This window comes from Ambystoma mexicanum, chromosome 8 (genome assembly GCF_040938575.1).
Source record: "Ambystoma mexicanum isolate Mex_15411 chromosome 8, UKY_AmexF1_1, whole genome shotgun sequence".
Lineage (NCBI taxonomy): Eukaryota > Metazoa > Chordata > Amphibia > Caudata > Ambystomatidae > Ambystoma > Ambystoma mexicanum.
Genome location: NC_090929.1, coordinates 116,349,606 through 116,372,522, shown reverse-complemented (window position 1 = coordinate 116,372,522; position 22,917 = coordinate 116,349,606). Strand labels below are relative to the sequence as shown.

At 46.7% G+C, this 22,917-nt stretch overlaps 1 protein-coding gene across 1 annotated transcript in view; it reads left to right on the top strand.

The window, feature by feature from the left end:
* Nucleotides 1-22,917, top strand: part of OLFML2A (olfactomedin like 2A) — a 243,460-nt gene that overhangs the window by 99,132 nt on the left and 121,411 nt on the right. Inside the window, exon 2 of the mRNA XM_069609445.1 lies at nucleotides 18,399-18,662. Coding sequence (XP_069465546.1) covers nucleotides 18,399-18,662 — 264 coding nt within the window. The remainder of the gene's footprint in view (nucleotides 1-18,398; nucleotides 18,663-22,917) is intronic.

The window sequence follows — 22,917 nt, the reverse complement described above, 5'->3', positions numbered from 1 at the left end:
CCGCAGCTGTCACCTGCCACTAACTGTCTCAAGGGCGACAAAGCACCCTGTAACCACCTTGATGCTGTCGAGCACCAAGAACCTCTTCAGCACCAGGTACATTGTGGTTCTGTCCCCTGGTTCTTCCCCCGAAAGGCCCTTATAGACAGTTATGACCGTTTCCCCATTGGTGCTGGAACCGAATAACCTTGAACAGTAAGACTGATTACTTTACCAACTACCTTCCTGTCAGTATCCAGAGTGCATCTCTTTCCTTCGTGAAACGGTCTGTCCTCTGTGTTCCTTTACAGGGTGGGTTGTATTTTGTAGTGCTAAAACTGTCTGTTGTAGAATAATTAAGTCAATATTTCTGTACAACCTTGACTGGACAGTCCCTTTTATCATTGGGTAATAATTGTATTTTCGTTGTGTTGCAAATAACCAACGATCCAGGACCTTGCAGAGATAAGCCTGCCGTTCTGTCCATGTTACCAAAAATTGGACAAGGAGTTCTTATAATTCACTTGTAGTCCTATCTGTTTGGACCCCTTCTGGTATACTTGAGGTGTGGGGTTGATTGATGGTTTTGAAAATGATATTCATCCCTGTACCACTAGTTGATTCATCACAGGGATCTCCTTGGTGTCTGCTGAGAGCCATGATTGTTAGCATGACTGCCTAGGAGATCTGATAACTCTGAAAATGGCTGCCTCTCTTGAGAAATGTGTTCTGCCGTGTCCAGAGAGCAAAGCATCTTTTATGAAGGATTAAAATCACATGCCTGCATGCATATTTCTGCCATCTGATTTTAAGTGCCTGCCTTAAACCCTTGTTCTTGGTGCTTGCTATGACATTTTATTTTTTTATTTTGGTTGGCTGAAAAATTCAACCTTTCAAAATATTCTTCATTACAACAAGTTTTGAACAAAAATTTTACATAAAATAGATCAATTATCTGAAACTTTACAATAGATTTTTACATAGAGTAACTCAATTATCTAAAACTTTACAATAGAACCATTGCTATATAAGAAGTTTAAAATTTTTTAAAAATATTCCTAAATTTCACAAAGTAATTGACAAGCATTTAGCAATACATACATAAAAGGAAAGAAAGAACCTAAATCATAAACTTCATAAAATTATCAATTGAACATAGAAGAGAAGTCACGCGGTAAGACTGTGCTTATGAACTGGGTAAGTGCAATATGAATAGCAGTTCGATTGCTCGTCATTAATATATTCCATATTTCATGTGAAGAATGATCATAGTTTAGTTGTAATAAATTGTGATAGCAGTGTTCACGTAGACCAGTTAGTGCAGGGCAATCCACTACTATATGAGGTAATGGGCCTCATTACACGGTAGGCGGTGAGCCATGGCGCTATTAGCGCCATGGCTCATGCCGGTAAAATACCGGCACCGCCTTGGCGGAAAGGGGATTTACCGCCCCATCCCAAGGTTGGAGGGGCGGTAAATCCCCCTTCCGCCATTGCCCTTCCCCATTCCCATTTCTTCCCCATAGGGCTCTATGGGAATGGGGAAGGCGCTAATTATGGCACCGCAATTTTGCGGTGCCGTAATTAGCTCCGAGGTCCCTTAGCGGGTTGGTATTTAACGCCTGCAAAAAGCAGGCGTTAAAACTCCAACCCGCTAAGGGACCTCGTAGTAAGGCGGCAGGGATTTACCGGTACCGGTATTTTACCGGTGCCGGTAAATCCCTACCGCCTACCGTGTAATGAGGCCCAATGTCTCTATTTGTTTACAATTTTTGCAGAAATGACAAAAGTTTGCATCTTTTGGAATTAGACCACGTCTTGCCAATATTTGATTTGTCGGATAGAGGTTCCAACGTAATCTTAACATTTCAACACGGACATGATGTGATGGACACTTTAAGAGATAATAAGCCATTTGTTTGAACTTCTTATGTGGGAAAAGATTTGGATCAAAATCCACATAATTTGAACACAATTGTTGCGTCAAAATCCAGTCACGCCAGTACATTCTTTTCTTCGCTTGGTCAGGATTACTAAGTAGCAAATCAATAGAGATGTCAGCATCTACTAATGCTCTCAGAATGTCTTTAACCCACTTTGTAGGAAAAGCATCATTAGATGAACAGATGTACATTGCTATTGAGCCCAAGATATTCATGGTGTTAATTCCCAACAGACATTTACGACAAAAGTTACAGAACTTCCAAAGAACCAGTGTAGACAAAGAAATCAAACCCAGTTCATACCTTAACAGACAAATAGGGGTGCATGTGGGTAAGCAAAAAAACGCTTTCAAAAATTTCCCTTCGAGTCGGTCCAAAAAGATTCTTGAATGCGTTAGCAAGGTTTCTGCTCCATAAGAGAGAATAGGGACAACTTTTTGGTTGAAGAAAGTAATCACATGAGCTGATGTACATTTTCCATACTTGTGTAATATTGCTTTTGCTTGTGATGTTAAGGTCATGGTTTTTGCCTTCAAGCTGCTTGCTATTCAAAGACCATTTAGCAGCACAGTATGTGACATCAGCGTACAGTGAGTCTGTTTTCTTAATTCATGGCAAGGTGGTATCATCAGGTTGTGTGTTAATAATGATGTGAAATCATATATAGCTTGCATACTACATAGGCTAGTAATGCAAACACATTGAGCCCTGCCCTTCCCCTGCTCCCCCTAACCATCCCAGCTCCTGTACTGCCCGTGAACCTCACTTGTAATGTCCTATTTACAGCACTCAGTTGTTTCTCAGTTAGGCAGAGGGACTCCCAGGACCCCCTTATTTTTTGCATATTTAAGTAACTTTGGGTCTCACACGAAGATACTAGGGGAATTCAGACATGGACCCCTTGCTCACTATTCTTAGAGAGGCACAGCTCCACCCTACTGATGAGGTCCAACCAGACCGAAACACGTGTCTGGGGTTGCTGCTGGTACTCTGGTTCAGAGGAGAACTGCCTAGCATTTTGGTGCTGGACTGCCCCAGGGCAGGACAAAGACTGATATGTTTTAGATATTTATCCTCTGGGAAAGATAGTGAGCTAAAGACTCTGGGTAAGTCTCTCGTAACCAGGACTGATGTCCGACAGAGGGACTCCCAGGACCTCCCTTGTTTTTCGCTTTATAAATCCCATACATGCATCTCATGCATCATGCTGGGTTGGAATCACACAGATGTCAGGTGTTATGGCTAGGGCTGAGTCAGGTCCATGTCAGTCTTGCTTGATTGGCTCCTCCCAAACTCTCCTGAACTTTCAGAAGTAGCGGCCTGACGCTGAAGTATGTCTTTGCTGTTCATTACTCTTGTATCTCCTGCCCCACACCTTACGTGTTGCGTGCAGTGGATTGTCTGGGATGAACAAGTGACATTGCGCTGGTGGTCTGCCCCCACCCCCACCCCAGCAAAGTCAGAAGTTGATGATGGTTGATGTTGGCTCAGGGAGGATTGCCAAGAATTAATTTTCATTAACGAGGAAGATGAGGCTCCATGGTGCAGCTTCCGCTTATACGTTTTCAAAATGCAATGTATTTTGAGAGGTCAAAGGAAAGCCTTCACTTTAGAGATTTCAGTATTTTTATAATTGCTTATTCTTTTTTTATTGACTTTTAATGTTGTGTAGCATGTGGTTGGTATTTTGTTTTACACTTACTGGTGAGGTGTAAACATTTGAGTGAATCCTTTATAATGTTACAAACCCCTGCAGTTCCTTAAGTTATGGATGGGTGCCTATGACTTGCTTAGTTTAGTCCTTTCATTGGTTGTAGAAATGGAGGAACATGTCTGTGTTGTTATGACCTTCATTTGGTAATGCACTTGGAGGATGTGTGTGTATACATTGTTGGATTTCCTTCCATTGTTTATAGATGTAGTGTTGTGGTGGGATTTCTAGATGCTCACCATTGCTTATAGGTGTGGTGGGTTGTCATGGAGTGGCACGTTGGGATTGTTCGAGATCCTTCCATTGGTATGCAGTTGTGGTGTGCAATTGTTAGGGATATTTTCCTTAAGCCCTCAGGTTCATCTTCCTGACTTAGGAATTGGTAGTGATTCCCTCAAGCTCACCAGGCTGTGCAGCTGGTAGACCTGGCAGAACAGCCCAGGTCTAACTCTCAGGAGGTAGAGTGGGGAGGTTAACCAGTACAGTACATTCAGTTCGTTCATTTATACTTAATGAGAGAATGCCCAAACACTGTACCTACTATAAAAACATGTATTCTGTATATAAGTAAAGCCAGTGCAAAATACCACTACACTAAGCAAGTAAAACAGTTATTTGCAAGAAGAGTTTTCAGAAGTAAAATGTCTTTCCTAGAAAACCAAATGAATGCAGTAGCAGGTAAACAGAACACTTTTCTGATCTAGGTCAGAAAGTCAAGAAGAGACCAAGGGAGATAATCAGTGCAGATATGGGTCATCTTTGGCAGGAAAGAGTGACCCTCTGTACAAAAGCCCCCAGGAGCAGTTTCTTCCATTCCAGTCGAGTGATATCCATGGAAGACCCTTGATGATGAAGAGGGGGCCTCAGGGATGAAGAAATAAAAGAAAATGCTCATCAGCAATGCCTGAGAGTCAGGACAGCAATACTATGGGACTGAAGAGGCAGACTGCAGTGGTCAGCAGTGTGATCACTGTGCACATTGTGTGGTGGCCACCTTTGGTTGTTCCAATGGCAACATATCAGTGCAGGGGGGGGCCCAGAGACCCTTGGGAAGGATGATAACTCAGGATTCAGTGATTCCCTGATCAAGCGTCTGAGCTAGACGAGATGGAGTGTGCTGCAGCTGCAGTCGGTTCTAGTCATCAATGCAAGGTTCCCTCGCCATCCTGGGACACAGGATTTAGTGGGGGATGGCGGTGCCATCATCTTGAGGAGATCCAAAGCATATCTTGAATATTGCTTCTTCCTATGGAAGTTACATCCGAGGAGGGACCACCACTGAAAGAAGGACCATCAGGTGAGTTTGACAGTTCGGTTGCAGGATCGGCGACTGCAGAACCCCTGGAACTTCCCAGACGTGGGAAATGGAACCAGGGCACTTGCCCGATGTCGTGGTATGTGGAGTCTCTGGACGGTTCAGCATGAAGAGTCTTCAGAGTCCTGGCAGTGAAGGAGAACCCACTTCTGGATCCGGCTATGCAGGCACCGTCAGGAGCTTCAGGGAGATAAGGCCTTTGGCCAGGCACTGTTATCTGTGGCAAGGAATACCCCAATACGTTTCTTCTGCTCTTCTGGAGACGCAGGACTTTTCCATTGCATTCTTTGTGCTGTCAAAGGATGCTGGTGCAGATCTTCAGTCCTTCTTTGAGCAGCTGATCTTCCAAGAATGCAGGTAGTGTTCCAGCAGTAGATAAGTGGATGAGTGTACAGGGCATTTCACAGAGTGAAAAAGCCACCACCAGTCTAGCCACCACCAGTCTAGCCACATGCCGAACAGAGAAGGGGAGCCTTCTCCAGGATACTGTAGCACTTTCGGGGTACCACTGCCTTAGGAGTCGTAAGGACTCTTAAATCAGAGCAGATAAAAATAGAGCCATCCCATGTCAAGCTGTGAATTAGGTCTGGCTGGTAGGAAAAACAAACATAAAAAGATTGGGATTGTTCGATTTCCTTCCATTGGTTGTAGTTGTGGGTTATTATATCTGGGAGTGGCATGTTTGGATTATCCGCTTTCCTCCCATTGGTTGAATTTGCGTGTTTTTATGTCTGGGAGTGGCGCATTGGGATTGTTTGATTTATTTCCGTTGGTTGTAGTTGCGGGGTGGTCTGTCAGGGGGTGGTGCATTAAGATTGTTCAATTTGCTTCCATTAAATTGAGTTGTAGGCTGTTATGCCTTAAAATGGCATGCTGGGGCTGTTTGATTCCCTCCTATTGGTTGTAGTTGTGGGGTGTTTTCTCTGGGAGTGGTGTGTTGGGATGGTTTTATTTGATTACACTGCTCATAGACATCTGGCATGACAATGATGAGTGCGTTTGAGTTAACTGATTGTACTTATGTTGGTTAGAGATGTGGGGAGCGGCGTCATGGAATGGTGTGCAAATGTTCCTGTAATTGCACCTGTCAGTGTTTACAGGTATAAACTATGTAATGAACACCTTTGTTTGTCCATCAATTGGTTGTAGAGAAGGTTTTTTTCATGCATTGTTTGCAGTGGAGTGGATACCATTATAATGGGTATGTGTGAGGTGTTTGGTTGATCTAAACTTTATTTGTTGGTTGGCTGGTCATCAGAATCAGGGACTATCATGCATTCATGTTTACTTGGATTTAAATGTCATTCCATTCGTTTTAGACCTGATAGGGGGTTTGCCTAGGAGTTGTTGGTTTTATATTGTCTTTAGGAACCATAAAATATCCAATAAAATAAAATAAAAAAATAAATAATTGTGTGCCATCTTCGGTGTGTGTGAACTGCCTGATTCTTCTTCTTGTCGATTACAAGAGGTGTTACATTTGTGATCCCTCTTTTGTGATTGTGAAACATTTTATGACTGCATACAGTCAGCCTCATTACTAGTTAGCGAATTTACCACCAGAATTGATTACTCTTGGAGCCACTGGGTCCAGTGCACATACTGTGGGAGTACGAGTGGTGGCGCAGTGGTGTTAGTCTCCATTTATGGGGTCCATAAATGCAGATGATGTTTGGGGGTAAGGTGGAGGATTTACCTCCAGCTTTTTTTGAAGTTACATCCTTGATGTTACCGCCACATTTGTAGTACAGCAGTGTAGTAATGTGGTCGAATTACCACCACTTTCATGCCACTTTTTCACTGCACCACCACACTCGTAATGGCGCCCATGGTGTTGTATGTGGATAGTTCTCTGTGTGGAATATTTGAATTGTATGCTACAGCTGATGAGTTTGTGACATTTTCTGCACTCAGCTGGTGATGACAATAGCACTTCACTTTGAATTTTTCTTAATAATTAGTGTCACTATAAGTACCCACTCCTGGTAGTATACATATTGAATTTGGTAGGATGAAGGGGTCATTCAGTCTGACTCTGGTATCAAACCCATATTATTCAAGTGGACACATTCACTATTCCTGCTTCTTAAGTGTGCCATCAGTTCTTTGCTAATCCTCTGCCCATATGACCTGAAAACTCTCAACAGAGTGCCTGCCCAAGTTACTTTATTCAAAGGAAAACAATTCTAGACTCTGTTGGTCAGTGAGTGTATGCAAAAATAGAGAATTGGCAATTCTGATAATGTTCCCAAGTATACACTCCCAATTAATACAACTTTACTGTTGATAAAAATGAACATAACAGCAAGAGAATGCTTAATTGATAGTCTCTTAATGTGTAAAATAGTAACTGACACAGCACAAACATATAAGATGTGTTCCCATAAAATAATACAACATAAAGTTGTACACCCATGGAACATTGAAAGAAACAAGCATGCACATATAGAGTGTTGTAGACAAATCCATACATGTTTCACTCCCTGTTCAGTAAGGGACCTTCTTCAGGGTCAATTAATAGTTAACTGGTGATCAAATAAAACAACCTGTACAGACCTGCACGGGGATCATAAGTAAACTATCATTGCCAAGACACTGTGAGTAAAAATAAATGTAAGAGATCAAATAAATACGTCTCACACTTACCTCAAGAATGAGGCTGAGGCAAGACACAGGCATACAGAAAATATATCTCTGTTGCCATAGATGCCCATAAAGGGGGAAAGAAAAAACTGCAACTGTTTGCACTCCAGATGGGTTGGCTGCTTTCCCCAAGAGTCCTTAACCTTCAGTAGCAAGTTGCAACATTGCCCTGCGCGCCAATAATTTATTTACTCGTTCATAAGCCCAGTGATTACGAGAGGGCAGCTTCCCAATCCATAAACCTTGAGCGCCAGATGCTTCTTTTGTTGTGCAAAAGAGATGTATTCAGTGCATGCTCTCCAGATCTCTGCACCCTCCTTCCCTGGAGGGCACACTTGGGAACATGCTAGCGCAAGGGCGGTGCAGGCATTCATGCCATCTCTTTTTGCTTTGTGGTTGGCATTTGTACACCACCTGGCTGCAGCCTGGCTTTCCACTGCATCACAGCAAGGCTTACCACCTTATTTATAATTTTCACTGGTACAGGGGAAAAGTCATAGAGTGAGCAAACTTTAAACACATACATGCCAGGGCCTAAACCCATGAAGCACAAAGCCGGCATGGCCATGACCTGCTGAGATGCCATTAAGATCTCATTCTGGCATGATGTCATTTGAATGGTGTCCATCTTTCCTGTTGAATAAGAAAAGCCTTGTACGGATGGGCACCCCCAAATATGCGCCTTTGCCCATACATATTTCAGATTCTCATGGATCAGTACCCCCCAGCCCCTGTTATTCAATTTATAAGTGATGCAACAGGGGGATTCCCTTCTGTGTCCAAACTCAGTATCATTGTTCATCAGAATGTAGACAAAGCCCAGGTATATATCGAACAAGTACTGGCAAAGGCAATAGTTTTGCCTTTTCGATAGGAATTACATAGACCCATCCCTGGCATTTTCGTTTTATTTGATATGATATGATAGGTTATTTATAATGCACTTAATACCCAGAGGTTTCTAAGTGCGGACCCAGGGATCGAACCTATGTCACTCTGTGTCGTCTTGCTTTCAAGGTGATCACGTTGCCACTGAGCTATCCTACCGGGACATTATCTATGGGCAACTAGCCAGACAGTTTGCACGCATTTTTCTCATCAAATGCCCAGGCAGTACCATTGTTTGCCAACGCGTTTCCATGTTATGCTCTGGTATTTAAATCAACACCAGGTATTGCCATCAAAAGCTCACATGCTCATGCCATTGTCAGGTGTTGCAACCCAAGTCACAGGTAGTTGCACCGTTGACACCAACATACAGGGTACTGATATCAATCCTAAGGGTATTTCCAGTGGGCAAAGAGTGCCAGAATCCAGCATGCCCAATGTGCACAGGCATACCAGATTTCAGGATGATTAGTTCACAGGCAGTATTTGATGCCATTCTCCACAAACCCCCCTCCCCCCCCCGAAAAACCAAATTGTGCCCATTGCATACAGCAGTGCCAAATACAATGATGTCCATTTATTTAACTGTGCCTAGTTGGCACAATATGACCAGACTCTAGTATTCCCATTTAGAACAGCTGTGCTAGATCCATTATGCTCAGTTATCAAAGAAAGGTCCAATTACATAATACTCTGCTATTGCAGCAGTGCCAGATTCCGAACATCGAGTGCTGCAATAAAGGCAGATTATACTATGGTATCTGAGTCAGAATCCCACTCTGACACCAGGAATGGGACATGGACACAGAAGACTTGTGTTGGCTGGCATAAACATTTATTAAATAATGGAAGGGTTGAAAAATGCCTCACTATCCCTAATCTAAGAGATATTTCCCTACCTCAACCAAAAGCTAAGGTCTTGTCCTGTGTCAAGATGTCTAAAGAAAAATGTCATGTGTCCGAAATCCTATCCTAGCCCTCTCAGGGTCTTCGGCTTGAAATGTGCTCACATGTTCAAGTTCACAAAAAGGTATAAATCCAACAAAGGTTCCAAATAGATAATTTTCACAGTTCCAGGGAATGACTCACTTCCCCAGGGTTCTCTTTACCAAACCAAAAAGTTCAAAAGAATAACCACGTTCTTTATAGCCCAAAAGGATAACCCCCTCCTCTTGGCGCCGCAGTACACTCCTGAGGAAATGACTCCCTACCCCAGGTTGTTTCCACCTGCAATGCAGTTCAAAATCCTAAGGGCATGAATCTTCCTTCACATTCTTCTGACTCACAAAACACCTGGTATACTTTCCTACCAGGTTCTCTCACATAGTCTCTTGATACAATTTGTGTGCAGGTTCCAGACTCGCTTAACACCTGGTATACTCTCCTGTCAGGTTCTTCAATGTCTCTTTCACTCTCTCATATATCCTGCTATACTCCCCTACTAGGATAATATCTCTAAGGGTATGTGTCCTTCTTAAAATAGGGTATGATTCGTCCTTGAGATAGTATACTTCAACAATTACACTTATGGGTGCGAGTCCCAGGCTTGCATGATGCCTGGTATACTCTCCTGCCATGTCTTAATTATACTGTTCGCTCTTGTTGTTGTCCGTGAGTACTCTCCTGCCAGGACAACCTCTCAAAGGGTATGGGTATGCCTTGAGAATTCCTTTCTCCATATGTGATTTTTTTTACAGGGAGCTGCCTAATGCAAACCCCAACAACAGTTCTCCCTCCCCTCCGCCCCCCAGCCCCGTGCCCACCATGACTTTGCATGCCTCTATCCATTGTCTAAGTCAAATAGTAAGTCTTCCACGTTGTCCCTGTGTACCTCCATCCTATGGTCTCTCTCTCTGGGGGCTTGGATTGTCCGAATCTGAAGCTTCAGCATTGTTCATCAGGTAAGTGATGTATGGCCCCCAGATGTCGGGAGGGCGCGCATGTAAGGGCAGGGTTCGGATAAATTCGGTGTCCATATCTTGGCAATATGTTATATCCTTTTCCCAGTCAGTTATCTTGGGGAGTGGGCCACGACCCCACGACACAGCAGTTCTCCTACGTGCCAGCGCCATGAGGAGCGCTGCTAACTTGCGTGACGCTGGCTGTAGATATTTAGTGAGGCCGAGAAGCGGACCCAGCGGTAAGGGGGTCATCTGCTCACCTATAATGTCGGATGTTATTTGTATAACGGAAGTCCAGAAGCGCTGGATACCAGGACAACCCCATGCCAGATGAAGAAAATCAGCGCTGGCAAATGTGCATCTCTCGCACTGGGCTGACGCTTCAGGGTGGTGTCTATGTTTCCTGACTGGAGTGTAGTATGTTTGGTGCACAAAGTTAAAGTGTATTAGCTTGAGTCGGGAATTTAACACTACCTTCTGAGTCTGACGAAGAATGTAGGCCCAGTCTTCCTCACTAATCGGTCCTTGTAACGCTGATTCCCACCTTCGTTGCACTTTGGGTTGAAGTTTCCGAGTGTCCCCCATCAAGGTTTTGTATAGAGTTGACACCAGTCTGCCTTCACCTTGCGCTAAAATGGTGTTGTGTAACAGATCCCAGGTGGGGGGTTGTTTAGGGAATGTGGGGAATAGCCCCTGGAGGGTGTGGCGAAGTCTGAAATAAAGGAAGACGTCTAGGGATGTGTTCCCTCCTCGGTCTTTTGCCATTTGGGGGGTCAGAAAGGTGCCCTCAGGAAAGAGGTCTCCCAACGATTTAATCCCTATTTTATCTATCCATAACAGGAATACTCTTTCGTTCGTGAGGGAGATGCCGGGGATGAATTTTATCGGCAGTAGGGGGGAAAATCTTATAGCCACTCCGTATTTGCTAGCGATCTTCTTCCATATCGCATATGTGGATAGGACTGTATTCAGTGTTTTATGCGGCACGGGAATGTGGCTTATTATGACTGCAGCTAGCAGGTCGGGGGAAGCCAGGGCTCTTTCCACTTGCACATGTGGTCTAATGTAGTGGGTTGAGTACCAGTGGCTTAGGAATTGGGCTTGTGCCGCCCAGTAGTATTTTTCTATATCGGGGAGAGCCAGGCCCCCTTTTGGTATTGGTAGAATAAGTGTGTTGTATGCTACCCGCGCTGGTTTCCCCGCCCATAATAATTCAAGGATCGCGCTCTTGATTTTTGATAAAAAGGATTTGGGGAGAAGTAGCGGGATATTTGTGAAAAGGTATAGAAGTTTGGGGAGAATAACCATTTTTGTCAGTGAGGTTCTGCCCCACAACGTTAGTGGTAGAGATTTCCATCTTTGAATACGTACTTGTATTAACTGCAGTGTAACTACATAATTGTCTCTAAATATATCGTGGTGGCTTCGTGACATCTTAATCCCCAAATAGCGCACCTTCGAGTTTTCCCATTTGAACCCGTGGTCATCTACAAACTCCGAAGTGCAAGGGGTCAGGGGGAACACTATCGATTTGGAATGATTGGTTTTGAGGCCTGACATTAACCCGAATTTTATCACCTCTCGCATTACGGGGTTAAGATTGGTTTGGGGATCGCTGATGAACAACATGACGTCGTCAGCATATAGGGAGAAAATTAGCCTGTGCGGACCCAGCTTTATCCCTCGACCTAACTGCTCGGCTCGCAGCCTTGACGCCAGGGGTTCCATCACCAGGGCAAAGATAAGGGCCGAAAGTGGGCAACCCTGTCTCGTTCCGCGTTCCAGTGTGATCCCTGTGGATTTGGTGTTCCCTAGTGTGATGTATGAGCGTGGTTTGTTGTATAACAGAGCTACTAGCTTCAGGAAGAAGTTACCCAAACCCATCTGCCTTAGTGTTGCGAACATGAAGGGCCACTCGACTGAGTCAAACGCCTTCTCGGCATCCAATAATACTGCTATTGCCTGCTGCGTCGGGTCCAGGGCCTCAATGACGCCAAACAGTCTCCTGATGCCGTATGTTATACTCCGCCCCGGGATGAACCCGGCCTGGTCACCCAGCACCAATGCCGGCATCAAGGGGAGCAATCTGGTTGCCAGAATTTTAGCTAGGATTTTGTTGTCTAAGTTGATCAATGAGATCGGCCTGTACGAAGCGCAGTCCTCTGCAGGCTTTCCAGCTTTGTGCAACATCATTACGTTAGCCTCGTGTATCGTGGGAGGGAGTGTCCCCCGCTCCACCGCCTCCTCATAGACTTGTAGAAGAAGGGGGGCCACCACCTCCACGTGCGCTTTGTAAAACTCGCCATTGAGTCCATCGGGGCCGGGGGCCTTGGTGTTAGGCAGGGATTTGATTGCTGACTGAATTTCTTTGAGCGATATGGGCGCGTTCAAGGGTTCGCGCAGGTCCTGGCTCACCCAGTACAGTTCTGTGTCATTAAGGTACCCTTGTATCGCTACGGGATCTGATGCTCCTTTTGAACTGTACAGGTTTTGATAGAAGTCTCGGAAAACACTGGAGATCTCCTCCTCTGTGTAAACCCTCTGGCCTTGCGCATCTGCGATACATTCAATGCGGGGTGGGACTTTGTCTATGGTTAGTAGCCTGGCCAGCAGTGCACCTGGTTTTTGCCCCTCTCCGTATTGCCTGATCTGTTGCCTGCGGCCCAGGAGCTTCAGTTCGCGGTCGGCTGTCTCCCTGAACCCCAAGAGTTCTTTTTTAAGCTCGACTTGGGTGCGTGGGTCTGGAGCATTGGAGAGGTTTCGTTCTAGTTCCTTGAAACGACGCTCTTTGTTGGATAATTCGCCTCGGATCAATTTCAACAAGCCATTTTCTTTAGTCAGACAAATTCCTCGTAAGTAGCACTTGAGTGTCTCCCAGATGGTGTATGCGGAGTCGACTGAGTCTTGGTTGATCTCCAGGAAAGAGACTATCTCATTACGTAGTTCTGCAGCAAATACGGCGTCTGTGAGTGAACCGGGCTTGAATCGCCAGTTGAGGCCAGGCACTGTTACGCCCGCCAGGGTGGCCTCCAGTACAACCATCGAATGGTCGGAGTAGGACCTTTGCAGGATATGGCACGCTCCCCATCTGAAAGGGCTACGGGAGGATGCCAGGATATAATCGATTCTGGAACTGGTGTTGTGTACCGCTGATCGGAAGGTGTAGTCCCTGCTGTCCCGGTTGTGTCTTCTCCACATATCCGATAGATTGAAGGCCTGACAAATCTCTCGAACCTGAATACTGGCCTTGGATGGGACTCCCGATGTGTTATGGGACCTGTCGAGCCTGGGATCAAGTGTGGTATTGAGGTCTGCACCCCACACCACAGTCGTTGCGTTGGTCGCGTCCAAATGGGACATTAACCAGTTGAAATTATCAGGTCCATCTGTGTTCGGTGCGTATGAGTTCACCACCACCACCTCTTTCCCTGCGATTATCCCCCTCACCATTAGGGCCCTCCCCTCAGTGTCTTTCTTTAACTCGATAAAGCTGAAATTAGTTCTTCTGTCGATCAGGATCGCAACACCCCTGGCGAATGAGGAGTAGGATGAGAAGTACCGATGACATCCCCATGATCTGGCCCAATGTTGTTCTGACGCGGGCAGCAGATGAGTCTCCTGGAGTATCGCTATGTTGATTTTGTGTCTCCGAAGATATTGAAGAATTCTCCTCATTTTCATAGGCTGATTGCCACCACGGATGTTCCAGGTGGCGATTTTCAACGTTGCCGCTGCCATCTGGAGGGGTCCAGATCATCATGTCGAGAAGAGGCTCGTGGGATTGGCTGGAGTCGCTTTCCATAGAGGAGCAAGGAGGACGTGGCAATCGTTAGATGCATAGTTCTTCGTGTGACTGTCGTGGAACTGGGGTATGCAGGTTGTGGCGGTTTTGCTAAACTAACTTCCCTCCCCTGCACGGGCAACCCCCAACAAGCCTGTGAAAAACAAACCCATTTTAACAGTACAACCAGCATTGCTGTGCTCGGGGCGCAGGTGGCCCTCCAAGAGGGGGCTGGCTCCCTTCTTCGGACGTACTGTTGAACTGTGGTGGTCGCTTCTAGTCAACCTTGAAGTTTCGTGCAGCCGTTTTGGGTGTCCTATAGGCAAATTTTACGGCGGGTTTCTTCTTGGTCTGTCGCCCCTTTGCGGTCTTCCGTTGGCAGTAGCGGGTCTACAGCCGGAGCGGTCCAGATAGTTGCTTGTCTCTTCTGGTGTGTTAAAGAACTGGGTCCTGCCCTCGTGTTGAATACGGAGTTTGGCTGGGAAGAGCATGGAATATTGTATCTGGTTCTCTTGCAGTCTGCGCTTCACTGCCATAAACGATCTTCTCTGCACTTGGACCGCTTGGGAGAAGTCCGGGAAAAACTGGATCTTGTCGCCGTCGTACTGGAGATCCCCTTTTTCCCTAGCCGCCCGTAGAATGGCATCTCGGTCCTTATAGTTAAGCAGTCTCGCTATGATTGGGCGGGGATTAGCCCCGGGGATCGGTCTGGTGTTGGGGACTCGATGAGCTCTCTCCACGACGAACAGTTTGGACAGGATTTCTGTACCAAAAAGGTCCATACATAACTTCTCAACGTAGTCTTCCATTTTCACGGTAAGTTGTTGTTCCCTGGCTCCCACGATCCTGATGTTGTTGCGCCGCGAGCGGCCCTCCAAGTCTTCGTTTTTGGCGCTTACTGCTTTCATTTGCACTTCTAGGGAGGCCACTCTGGATGTTAGGGCCGCTGCACCGTCGTCGAGGTCGGACACTCTCTGCTCGACTGTGTCCAGTCTGTCGGCGTGTTTGTCCAGCCGGTGCTGGAGTAGGTCGACCTTGGAGGAGAGTGCGTCGAGTTTGCTTCCAAGACCTCCGATCCCGGCCTTAAGGTCAAGGAGGATTTCCCTGATGTCGAACCCGTGGGCCTCCTCTCCATCCTGGGCTGCGGCCTGGACGGGAGACTGCGCTCTGCTGTTCGAGGTGGTTGCTTTGGTCGCGGAGCTACCCTCGAAGTTCAGCTTTTTTTGAGATCTGTCCGTTTTCCTCGAAGTCGCCATTGGTGCTCGCGTTGCAGAGGCCAGGGGGTACCGGGAGGCGGGCCAGGGGTCCCGGGGCGCTCGGTTTGTCGTTTTCTAGCGGTGTGGCTCTCAGGAGATCTTGCCGCTGGGCCGGTTTGGACCGAGCTGTTTCACGCCTCCCCCGGCGAGGGAGTCAGGGATCCACCCAGGGTGCGCGAGCGAGGGAGCACGGGGCGCGCGTACCTGATCTTCGGCGGCGCCCAGGGAGCCCCTCGGCGTCCGTCTGTGGTGGCTCCTCCAGGGCTCTGCAGGATTTTTCTTCGTTTTCACCAGCTCCGAGCGGCACCCCCGAGTCCCAGGCCCCCTCCGCCGCCGGCCTCTCCGCGTCCGGCCTGCACCCGCGCCCCGTCCGCACGGGGAAGGTGGGGGGGGCTCTTCACCGTCGAGGAGACTGGATCCAGCGCTCGAGGGTCGACGGATGAATACCCCGTTCTGCTCGGGATCGCCTCGGCTACAATCTGGAGGCGGCTGCGGACAATTTGCGCACCACAGAAGCTTCGATTAATCAGGATTTCAGGGGAGCTCCGCGGAGCTCACAAGGAGGCCGCCATCTTGGACGGCTCTCTAGCGCCCTCTTTCTCCATATGTGATTATGAGTGTGTGTCCAAGACTTGCACAACACTTGGTTTTCCCAAATTCACTTTTGTCAGTTTGGTGGTTTTCACAATGTCCCAGCTCCCATGTTCACTGCTTCGTAATGAAGCCCTCCCTTGTGGGTTTCTGTGCGGTCCGCACTGAGAAATGCCCCGCTATACCCTTTTTGCTTTCGCTGGTTAACCAGTGTTATTATGTGGATTCGGTGTCCTCCACGTGTGCCCCTCTCCGCATCGGTCGGGATTCAATACGCATCGGCATCTCCAATACTCACCGGTCCTGGCCCCACTCTGGTGTATGCAATGGAGCTTCTCCTACCCCGTATCTCATGTCAGAGGACTGCTCTGTCTCGTGTCCCTTCTTCGCTCGCTTGCCCACCTAACAGCTCTGGTCTCCTGGCAATCACTTGCCGGTTGGATCTCTCGCCGATCGGGTCTCTTGGCAATCATCAGCTGGTCGGTGTTCTCGGCAATCACCAGCTGGTCAGGTCTCTTGACAATCAACAGCCGGTCGGGTCTCTCTCCTGTTCTGCACGGCTTCATCTTTGAACTCCCACAGTAGTGAAGGGAGCGGTCTGGAGCCAATCGGATTCCTCCAACAGCTAAACCAATCACTTCCATCTACCTGCGTAATCTCCATTCTAGTTGCACTCTTCATTGTGTTAGCCTTTGTTACTGATAACATAGCATAGTGTTTGAGAGTTCTATGACTAAGTGTTGGGTAGTATTGAGGATTGCAGCCACAATATGTCATGAAGGCCTGGGTTACTGAAGGGGTGTCCCTAAAAGGGAATGGGGGATACCATGTATCACCCAATGATGTCGCTTCACCCCCTTGGGGGTTGCCTACCCCATGTGGTCCTCCCTCATATAGCTGCCCCCCCACAGGGTCAGGATCAGGTAGCTGCCGTCTCCTGGCCAAATGAGGAGAAGCTACTTCTGGGAAAGAAGTGATGACATCATTGGATTCATCACAGATAGTACAGTTTAATCATTTTTTTAATAGCTTATTTTTACAAGAGTACACACCATTTTGTCTTAAAAAATGTTATTTACTCCTGGAAATGGTCACACTGAGATTAAAACCAATTATATGTTTCTTCTGTGAGCACTAGGGCAATGTTTCATTTTTTGTGCTGGCCACTGATTGGTTGGTGGTGCTACTCAACCCAGGCATATATTACAGTATGCACAAACACTAAAGATGAACATAAAACAGAAAAAAACCCACAGGTGTTGCCCCTTCAGTGTGGTCCTTTGGTTCCTTTCAAGGTCTGTCAGAACTCTAGTAATGCTGTCACCCTCTGCATAGCCTATCTACGTATCCTTCAGCTCCACCATATGGACAATGTGCCTTTGGTGTGTTGATAGCATTACAACAGGACACACCCAATGATGAATATGTCCAAATACAAGGCCAATTTCCCTCTTGAGGGATGACACTTTGGCTGCTGTTCTCATTCAACTTTTAATTAAAAAAAGAAAGCAAACCCCCTCTTTCAAGATATCTGATTTCTCTGGTTGAGTTGCTCTCAGCAATGGCTGGGTTGGTTCTTGCAAACTTGCGCCGACATTGCCACTCCCACTCACAGAGCAAGAGACAGAGATAGAAAAATATATTTCAAACTACTCCCACTTTTGAAACACATAAGGATACTGGCACATAAATCCAAAATGATTTTCAGAAGGATGATCCAATTTTCTCATAGGGGAAACTGGGATGGGAAGTTGGATCTCTTGGTTTCAAAGTTAACAACTGAAACCACTTGGCCACATTTCCAGCCAAGTGGCTCCATATACTTCACTTCCCCCCCAAATAATATGCCCAGATCAACTCATCCCTTCGTATGCAATTCAAGGGTTGTAAAGACCATGAGCCAAGATCAGCAAAGACCATCCCAACCATCTGACACAAGCGAATTAGGATGTCGTCGCTCCATAGACAGGGATTGGAACCAGATGTTGGTTCGCGCTCCAATGCATCAAATGTCAATGCGTCTGGAACAGAACGAGTCCCACATCTGTTCTCAAGAAGCCGCCACCTCAAATAATTTCAAAAGATATGATCAAAAAGAAGAATAAAATAGAAGGGGGGGGCATAAGTAAAAATTGAAGCGTGTTTCTTGGATCTGGTTTTGAGCACACCACTATTATTTAGCCAATTTCCTTCTTTGGTTTAGCCTTTTGAAATGGAATTAATTCATATTGCAGCCGACCAAACATTTTCTAGCGATAAAATTCAGAATTTCTGGAACTTGGTTGATGATTAAAAAAATGGAGCTGTAGTTGACTTGAAATCATATCAGAACATTTGGGATTTATTATGTTCTTTGCTAAGTGAACTTTTGCTTCTTTTATCTGAAACAGGTGTTTGGGGACATGGACCAGGTTCGAATGACTTCGGAAGGTTCGGACTGCCGCTGTAAGTGCATCCTGCGACCGCTCACTAAAGACGCCTGCAGCAGGATCAAAGATGGCAGCATGCGCGTGGAGGACTTCTACACGGTGGAAACCGTCAGCTCAGGGTCTGACTGCAAGTGCTCCTGCACGGCCCCTCCGTCCTCTCTCAACCCGTGCGAAAACGAGTGGAAGATGGAGAAGCTCAAGAAGCAAGCCCCGGAGCTATTCAAGGTAAGGCCACAAGGCAAAACTATGCAACCCTTATGCAATAGGGCATTCTTCACTGTGCCATACTCTATTCAATGACCGTGCTGGCCATATTTAAGGAATATACACCAAGGATATACACCAAGGAGGGAGGCTTTACTGGCAGGTAACAGTCCTTAGGCCTACATGAGTTTTCTCAGGCCTGGGGCCATAACCTGCCAATAAAGCTCCCTTCCAAGGTATGTGTAGCTATTAGCAGGCCGGGCATCTGAGCTGGGATGTTAATAGCTTTTTGGTACGGCCTTTGACATTGCCAGTAAGACTGAGATTCTACTCATCAGTACACCCACTCCCTCCTTCGCTGCAGCTCTCTGGCCTGCCTCCCTTGGCCCTCTCCCTGCTCCTACCTGCAATGCAAAAAACCTTGGGGTCATCTTCGACTCCACACTCTCCTTCTCTCCTCATATTTCTGACGTCGCTAAGAAGTCACACTACCAGCTGCACCTCCTCAGAGGTATTCTTCCCTTCCTCTCCTTCCCCCAGAAGCTCACTGTCTCCCGAGCCCTGGTTCTCTCGAAGCTGGATTACTGTAACAGCCTCTATCTTAATCTGCCTGCCTCCACTCTCCGCCCTCTGCAACTCATCCAGAACAGAACTGCGAGACTTGTCCTTGGCCTCAAGCCCAGGGACCGTATCTCTCCAGGACTGAAATCTCTACACTGGCTCGCAGTGGCTGCGAGGATAAAGTTCAAAACCCTCTGCATTGTCCACAAGGCCTTCTGGGGCCTTGGTCCTAAATACCTTCAACTCTCTCTTCCCAAATATCTTCCTTCCCGAGCCCTTCGCTCATCCGCCTCCAACTCCCTCAGGGTCAGCCGCTTCTCGAAGCAACGAGCTGGGGGTAGATCTCTCTCCGCGGCAGGGGCCTCCCTCTGGAACAGCCTTCCTGCCTCCCTGAAACTTGAGGAGAACCATCTCCGGTTTCGGAAGCACCTCAAAACCTTCCTCTTTGCTTCTGCTTTCTCTCTCCCTCTCCCCTGCTGAACAGCTAATATTCTTCACTGAAACTGCACTGATTCTGCAACTGGACCACTCTTAACGGCCTCGGTCCTGGGCCCAGCCACTCTCCACTTGCACTGATGCCCTGGAACCCCTCTGCACTGCGGGACTGTCTCTGTATCCCTACAGCCCCCACCCCCCTTTTCCAGCACTTGTTCTGCACTTACCTTGCACTTGCCACCAGCTGGCCCTATGTATTTATTACTTTATTCCACTTACCTTGTACTGCACTTCCCCCCCTCCCATTCCCCTTGCACTTTTCCCCCTCCCCCACCCCTGCACTTGCGCGACCTGAATGACACCTGGCCTAGTAGGTTCGTTGTCTGTCTTCCCTTGTTCCTCCCCTCCCTGCCTCGTCGCGCCTTGAAACACCTGTGTATAGGCGCGTTACAAATGCCTTATCATATATCATATCATATCATATCATATCATGGTTTGCCAAATTCTGTGTAGAAATTACAAACCAAGATGGCCACCATGGACATAGAAACACAGTCCCTTTTCTGTGTCCATGGAGATGGAGATAGCAGCGAGGGGAGGGAACAGACTGCAGGTAATTGGGTGGCTGTGGAGGGGGAACTATGTGGATAAGTATCAGGATGGTTGGGAGTGAGGGGAGCTCAGGAAGAAGTGGATGGGGACCACAGACAGGAGGGACTGTGAAGGCAGAAGGAAATCGCAACATGGGGCAGATGTGCAGGTGACCTACACGGAAGGCTGAACATGTCAAGGAGTAAAGCCGGTATTATTGTCCACCTTGACTGGTGCCTCTCCCCCAGGAGCCATTCATGTAATAATAGAATTATTGAACTGGGAGCTGGTCATGAACACTAGGAAATGTCTGTTTCTTTTCTAATGTGATTGTATCAGCGTCTCTGGCCCACACATTGCCAGCGGCCCAGCAACTAGCGTTATTGATTGCCTCTACTGTTAATAATGCTACATTCAGGTAGGAGAGGCTTGTATAAGGGCCCATGGCAAACTATTATGAAACCCCATCAGTGAAAAAAGAATTTGGTTTCATTTCCTTTTTCTATTACTCTTTAAATACTTTCCCACGCATATATATCAAATAATCCATGTTGAAAGGTCCACTTTATCAGACCTTTTAACTTATCAATTTAGAGCTTTTACACTTTATCACTTTAAAAAAAATAAGGGCCTGATTCACAGAACGTTTTCCTATGGGATTGCGCCATTATAAAACACTTTCATGAATCAGGCCCTAAATGTGATTTAAACAAAAAATCTAAATATCAAAGTGTTCTAGCATATTAAGGTTTCAATACAATACCAACAATGTGTCAAATTGTGCATATCATGGTGGCCTCCACCTTAGCCCACTGCTTGCTGCTCATGACATCAGACCAGATGTCGATTTAAATGATGGCTAGATAGCGCACAGAGTTATGTGCTTGCCCTGAAATCTGTGACCATCCCACAGAACACACATTTGAATTCCAGTAGTGCCAACACAGCCCTTCGTCCTTCCAACGTCCATAAAATAAGCACCATTGAATTAGGTGATGCTACCACCTACTGCCACCGTTATTCGAGGCGGTAGTAGTGCGGTATGGAATGGCATACACACGCCTGACGTTATTATGAACACTGGGATCCATTGATGACATTGTGGGGCCATAATACACACTTGCATGTTGCGTATCATTAATGTGTCGGGATAGATAGTTACACAGAGCGGTATATCTAATGTTCTTAACACGCCACATCATGCGCTCTGTTATACATTTATCACATACACAAGTTCAAATGTGGCGGCCCAGTCTCCACTTATGCAGAGCTGCAAACCTTCCCATGTTTACAGAGTTTTCTAGCTTCCTTCATGCTGCCTGGTGGCTGCTTTGGAGGGTGGAAACGGTGGTCAGGTAGAAACACTACATCACTGGTCGGGATGGCCAAGTTGGATCAGCAAGACTGAAATCCACTCCATATTTGCTGCCTATCCACTCAAAACACCTTTCTGTCCAGTGAATCTGAGTGGGAGGCATGTCCAGACTTGGTGGATAACCAGAAACCCTGGTGCGGCTCAAAATCCTGGGAACCAGACTTGGAGACCCAGGCACTAACATCATTATAAGAAACTATGTACAGGGCTGCAACACCTGGGCCGGATTGAATGTTGGTTTGGGGAGATTGAGTCTCTCTGGTTAAACAAGGGGGTAATTAAAAACAAAAAAGGGTTGGCTGAAGGGACCGAAAAGTGCAAGGCCTCTTTTACTGAACAGTCCAAGGCCAGAATTCACAGGTGTTTTATATTACAATACGCTGGTATCTAGTCAATGGTATCACATCAGCTTCTCCTGATGAAGACCTAGCAGACAGCAAACCCATTACTGCGGTGAATAGTGAATTACTATGACACAACATTTCAGACCAAACACTCCATTGAGTTTGCTCTCGGCTACCCTGTCAATTCTTTAGCACCACCTATCAATCTCATTGCTACTGCATTCACACCCTTCTACACCTTTCTTCGATGTTTTTGACACAGTATATCACTGTCCTCCCTCTCCTCAAAACTCATTCCCTCCTTGGAAGGACACCTGGGAGTCCCCTTACTGCTCTAGCCACTCCGTTCATCTCATGGGACTCCAGCTCCTCCGCCCCAGCACAGGTCCCCATGGGTGTTCCTCAAGTATCAGTCCTAGGTCCAGTAAACTTTACGCCTCCTACCTCAGCAATCTTATTTGCTTCTTTGGCTTTAACTGTCATGCTTTATGGACAGCACTCAGATCGTCTTCTCCTTCTCCTCCTTCCCATCTGCAATCTCCGAACGTGTACCCAACTGGCCACCCTTCATCCGTCACTGTATGGCTCGATGCTGCCTCATGCTCAACTCCTCAAAGACAGATGGCCTCTTTCTTTCTTGCCTCCAATGCCAACCCCACTCTCCCCTCTCCAATGTCTTTCTCCTCTGACCTCCTCAGCCCCCCTAACATATGGTTTGCAACCACGGGGTTCTCGTTGACAGTGACCTTAAACTCGTAGAGTTTATCACATGCACTACCACTGCAGCCAGACTCAACCTCCTAAACATTAGAAGAATCTGCATTCATGATCAAATATGAGAAAATGTCACTCAAACGCGCCAACTCCTATATAGGATTTTGTGAAATATATGTTCATTGGTGAGTCAACTATTAAATACACACGTTTTTAGTTCATATTCATGATGCCAATGAAAAGTTGTTTAATTGCT